The sequence below is a fragment of the Pantherophis guttatus genome, chromosome 3 (genome assembly GCF_059756535.1).
Source record: "Pantherophis guttatus breed Tessera chromosome 3, ASM5975653v1, whole genome shotgun sequence".
Lineage (NCBI taxonomy): Eukaryota > Metazoa > Chordata > Lepidosauria > Squamata > Colubridae > Pantherophis > Pantherophis guttatus.
Genome location: NC_142065.1, coordinates 62,749,043 through 62,755,042, shown reverse-complemented (window position 1 = coordinate 62,755,042; position 6,000 = coordinate 62,749,043). Strand labels below are relative to the sequence as shown.

At 39.5% G+C, this 6,000-nt stretch overlaps 1 protein-coding gene across 4 annotated transcripts in view; it reads left to right on the top strand.

The window, feature by feature from the left end:
- The first annotated feature begins 413 nt into the window (after positions 1 to 413).
- The window catches only part of TTC39A (tetratricopeptide repeat domain 39A), a 51,358-nt gene continuing 45,771 nt past the window's right edge, over positions 414 to 6,000 (top strand). For 2 of the 4 annotated variants that reach the window (XM_087891066.1, XM_087891065.1), the window contains exon 1: positions 3,735 to 3,859. Coding sequence is in view for 2 of the 4 variants with exons in the window: in XM_034415067.2 (XP_034270958.1) it covers positions 861 to 910 (50 nt within the window). In the remaining 2 variants the exon portion in view is untranslated. Of the gene's footprint in view, positions 911 to 3,734; positions 3,860 to 6,000 lie in introns of those variants that run through there. The other 2 variants (XM_034415067.2, XM_034415068.2) reach the window with 2 other exon arrangements.

The following is a 6,000-nucleotide window of genomic DNA, read 5'->3' as shown; positions in this document are numbered from 1 at the left end:
CTGAACAATTAAAATTGTCTTTGATGGGTATGTATCTATGCACATAAAAGATAAATTATGATTTTTTTAAAAAAAACAGAATAACTATGGCTTAATTCATACATTAGGTATTTGCTATTCAGCATAAGAGATGGCTGCATGTTTTCTTTTCCCTGAACCACTTTTAAGTTCTTCCCGAGAATTTAATTTTTATGCTACCTGCCAACCAGCCCTGTTGAAACCCTTATGGATTTATCCTCCCCTCCCAATGGCAGAACTTGTAAATGTAATGCGGAGAACACTAATAATTAAATGAACCCATCTTTCCTAAAAAAAAAAAAAAAAAAAAAAAAACCTCTCACGCTTTCTTCTTCCTCTTGGTTGATGGATCCAGTCAGGAACTGTTCAGTCTTCCTTCCAGCCAGAAGGAAACAGAGAGAAAAGAAAGAATGTATTAGTCTTGGGCGTTTCAGACACGCAGTAAATTGATTTAAGACCCTGGCTTGGGTCTTTTCCGCTTGCGTTTAAACCTAAAAGCTCCCTCTGGACTCGCGCCACACCCTGATCAGACGCAAAGGGGCTCCTGGCCAAAGTTGGTGGGCAGGGAAGAGCCAAGACGCCGCTTCACAGCGGCACTTTCTTGTAGCCGATCCCTCTAGAAGCGGCCCCTTTGAAGAAGCTAGAAGAGGTGGAGTCCAACCCGGCAGGAGGGGTTGCTCCGAAGCATAACAGAACTACGTTTCTATTATAAAGACTGCAAGCCACTGGCTTTCAAGCTGGGGAGAAAAGAAGAAGGCCGGCTTCAAGCGCCCTCTGGATTTTTCAGAGGAAAATCTCTCGTAGCCAGTTCAGATCTGACAAGCGCTTCCCTGCCGGGTGCGATGGATGCGCAGCACATGCGGAGAAGGAGGAGCGAAGCCAAAGACCCTAGGTAGATACGAAGGTGGGGTGTTGGTCCTTTATTTGCGGGGATGGCTTGTTTCCCTCAGTTTTCATGCCTTTTGCTTTCAACAGCATAAGCACGATGATGGCAGGCAGAAAAAATCAACCGGTGAAGTTTTCGGTTAGCAATGGGTTTTGTGAATAAGCACCAGTTGAACTTTCATATTATTGGTCTTTGCTGAGGTTGAAGACAGATTGCTGTATTTTGAATTATTGAGCGCTGTTTCTCCTCTTTCCTTTGGCCTTCTTTCTGATTGCAAACTACTTGGAATGTTTTAGGGAAATGTCTTACAGAAAGCTGACTGTGGCTATGTTCGCTTTGCTTATACTGATACAAAAATGAACCATATTTTAATGAGTTTTCTAGAACCTCTGTTATTATCTAGCTATTGCTGAATTTTTGCAGATAGCATATAGTTCTATTTGACCTATTTCAAACCCAGAGAGAGTGCGGTTAGTTTGTTCAGTCTGTTATTGCAAATTGAGAAGAAATTATTAATTGCTAATTGACTAAAGTTGGATCTGTCTAATGATTGGCAAATGTACATTGCTTATAAATAATGTAAGTATGGAGCATATGCACATAAGAAAGGTGACAACTGTACAAATGAACTGAAATCATCAGCAGATCTAAAGAGCTAGTATTAATAGAGAATGTAGATGGGCCTGTGGTTTTGAAGTATTTTTCTTGGTCAGATAGGCTGGGGAGAAGGTAATAGTATGGTTTTCTTACAGTTAATGACCACTTTTAAGTCCTATTCCATAATTAGAGTTATGGAAATAGGGATGAAAGAAACTAAGCAAATTGTATAGAATAAAAAGCAAGTGTGTTAAAAAATAAACCTAAAATACAGAAGCAGATTCAAAATCTATCAGAGGATAAATTTTCATTTACTACCTATTAGATGGTAAATAAGTACAATCCTATATTTTATTATCATAGCTAAGTAGAGAGATATCTTGATTATAGATACGACCAGGGTATCTTGAATTGCCTTCTTGATGAGTCATTTGACAGAGAAAGAGAATCAAAGCTGTGCAAGTAGGACTACTGGGAAAAAAATAGATTACCTTGAACTATAAAATTTGGGGAGGATTCTTTGCAGTCTTGGCTGTTGGGATGTGCCTGGCATGACAATTATAATGTGGACTATAGTTAATAAATGTTGTTGTCATAATAAATGTACTAGGCATTGAGGTGTAATTAAATTGGTCATTGTTTCTACTGTAACATATGAACACAGCAACTTTCTGGGAATTTGGATTCAAGGAGCACTTGGTAGTTGATTCAGACTATTAAAATTAAACTGCATAGTCATATCAGTAAATAATAGCATAAAGCCTCTCTGCTAGTTGTGGCCTTTTATAAAATCACGCTCCCTATCCTGGAGAAGGGGCTGAAAGACACATAAAAGCCTATATACAGAAGCCTATACCGTATATATCTGAAAGATTAAGGGAAGGCAGGCTGCATAATTTGATAACCTCAGTTTGGTGCTAGCCAGAATCAAGAAGAACAAAAGTTTGCTGCCCATTTTCTTTATTAGAGCTACCAAATATGGCCTGCAAAAATCTGGATAATCATCAGATGGTAGCAAAGTGGAACAGAAAACAGCTCTTTGCTGCCATCGGGTGATTATCCAGTTTTTTGCTGCTCAGATATGGAACCCAGCTTTTTATGAGATGTGAAGTGAACTACAGGTACAGGGCTTTGCTTTTCATTCCACATGGCAGATTACTAGGTACAAACAGCTACTGTATATAAATTCTGCTAATGTGAAGTCGAGACAGGGAAGCTCTACTACAGTAGTTTGCAAGTACTATAGACAAAGAGGGTTCTAGTTCTACTGTGCATGTTGAGAAGGGAAGGAATGATTCAAGAGAAAATTGTTTTGATAATTATTAATAAGGGGGCATAATGCCTCAGCAGTTAAAGACATGAGCTTGTCAGCTGGAAAGCACGGGTTCAAAGGCCCGAGTGCTGTGCAATCGAGTGAGCTCCCAATACTTGCCCCAGCTCCTGCCAATTGAGCAGTTCAAAAGCATGCAAATGTGAATAAATAGGTACCACTTCAGTGGGAAAGTTCCATGCACCTCGGTGTATAATCATGCTGGCCACATGACCACGGAAATGTCTTTGGCTAATGTTGGCTCCTTCATCTAAGGAACCAAAACAAACACCTCCACCTAGAGCCAGACACAACTGGACAGGGGAAACCTTTACTTTTAATCATTTAAAAACCACCAAGGTGATTGACTTCCAATATTTTAAAATTCACTTCCTCTTATTCTGGTAATCCATGACAACATTATTGGGGGTATTGCAGGTGGGATCAATAAGTCAACATAGCATTCATGATCATAAAGTTCCACTCATTTTTTACATGAGTTGCTTAGTCACAGATACCAATTATTATTTTTTTTACTTACCCCTGGGATGTCCCTCATTACTACTGCCACAAGACTAGGCAGTAAAAGCTCCCTAGGCCAAGCCTCAGGATATTTGGGGATAAACAATGTATAATTAAACAATAGTGCTTATGCCAATGGTTTGGTCAAAGCCTTCCAATTCTACTTTCAAATTCAATTCCCACAGTAATTCCTGTCTTTCCCAATGGGACTGGCCCACCCCACCAGTGCTGGCAGAGGTGGCATATTGCAGATCCCATCAGTCAAAAAAAAATCTGGCTGGTGGGTTCCAGGAGAAGAGCCTCCTTTGCTGTGACTTCTGACCTCTGGAATATCTTACCCCTGAGGTGAGATTGGGTCCCACCTCCTGAGGTTTCGTAAGAGCCTTAAGACCTGGCTCTGCCAGATGTCTTGGGGACCCAATGGGGAAACTTCATGCTGGAGGTGGTTGACTAATTAAAACTTATATTCTTTCATCTATACAGAGAGAGATAAGGAAGACACATGTCTAATTTATTGCTTAATTGAGGTGAGTGTGTCTAGGTTGAATTTGTTGCCAGCAACACACAAGAGGAGATGTGGGGCTATTAAATGTTAAACAGGCCTTGGTAAAAGGCAGGATACGCCAGAACCCATTTTCACATGTTCATATATTGCATTATTCATAAGTTTTTAAAAGGTCATAAAAGGGAGACGTGGTTCTTGTTTTCTTTCTAATTTTGTTAGTCATGAAACAGATATAGATATAAGGTTATTATTAAATATAGTCTGCTTTTATTGAGCCAGCAGACAGGTGAGAGGAATTGTTCTGTAAGCTAAAATTGTTTTGGCTCTTGGAGGGAATATGCTTCAACTGTAATCGAAGAATTTTCTCATTTAAAGAATGGAGCCATTTTGATTTAATTTATAAAAAGCTGTGTCTTCTGTTTTTAACATTTTTTACTTCAAAGTAAAGCAGTAGCACATAAAATTTTGTCCTAAATACTTATCCCATTTTAGGTGAAACTATTACTGTTAAATTCAGTGAAAAAACTGTATTCAAATTGGTATGCCTTACATTGACTTATCTATTTATTAAATTTTCCCATCTCCTCTATAAGGCCCTTGTATTTAAAAACTTGCTATATTAGAAAAGTGGGGAGATGCTGGCAAAAGATCCACTTAACCAAAGTTTTAATATTAAATCTAATCTGGAGGAGCAGAAATCCTTTGCCGACTCTAAAAGGATGGTTAAGAAATAACCCACGGGTGCTGCATCACTGATCCCAGATTTAAAGCATTTAACTGGTGGACTATATTTTGCTGAGTGACGCTCATCAAGTCATTTCAGTATCACAAAACTGTTAGGCCCTTTTTTCATGGGACTAGATAATGAGATCAACCTGTTTATATAGTAGCTGGTCTGTACACAAAGATGAGCTGAACCTAATGGTTTGTTTTTACCTGCAGAATTTGTGCCTCTAGTCTCATTACAGATTTTGAGGGTGCAAATGGAACTGCAGGGAATTGCGTTGCATGAACAAAATGAAATGGGGGGCTGTGGGGTGTGAGACTGGATTCCATAAATTTTCCCTCATAACCTAATACTGTGCTTGTTGACTTCAGCCAAAATGCTTCAGTTGGCTCTACGTCATTTTGTGTATTTCCAAGATTGCTTTTTTTTAATTTTTTTTAACGAGTGCTGAACAAATAATCCACTGTTCCTTTAAATCAAGATCATATGCCACTGTAATTCACTCCTTCCTCAGGATATTGCAACTAGGTGACCTCCTCATCTTTCCATAGCAACTCTACTGGGAAAGACACAGTAGTTGCCCATTGACATTCAACTCAGCTGACAATAATTAACCTCCCAATCACCAAAAACATCTTTTGAATGACTTATGAAAGGTTTTACCCTAGGAAACCATACAAAATCATACAAAATGCATAATTCTCCCCAAACTAGCTTCTAAGGCAGTTTTTCTCTATCTCAGCAACCTTAGAGTAAAGTGGAGAAAGCCCCAAATTTTATAACCAACTACAGCTTCCTAGCTAATGCCCGTGGAGGCTATAAGCATATGAGCCTAGTGTTGGCTCTAACCTTAGCCTTCCCTACACCACAGCCCACTGCCACACACCATCTTTTCCTAGGAACTCTGTCTAAGCAATCTCCACTTTTTGAGTAGCTGGCAGCCATTTTCTGCCATGGGAGTCTCTTCAGGAAATGGCTCCCACAAGGCCTCTTTAGCTGGCCTTGCCAAAAGGGGCCTCTTGTTAGGCCACAGGCTCCTCCTAAGGAGGAGGGCCTTTTGCTGTGCTGTGCTGTGTTGTTTACAACCATTCGCTTAGTGACTGAAGTTACAATGGCACAGAAAAATGTGACTTATGAGTGTTTTTCACTCTTACAACCATTGTAGCATCCCCATAGTCTCCCCATAATCAAAATTCAGATGCTTGGTAACCGATTCATATTTATGACGGTTGCAGTATCCCAGTGTCATGTGATCACCTTTTGCGACCTTCTGACAAGCAAAGTCAAAAGGGGAAGCCAGATTCACTTAACAGCCATGTTACTAATTTAACAACTGCAGTGATTCACTTGATGTAAAATATGTGGGCAAACACTGACAGAGGCTTGGTTGCTCTAACTCAACTTTATTTAAAATCAACTACAACAATAATAACCCA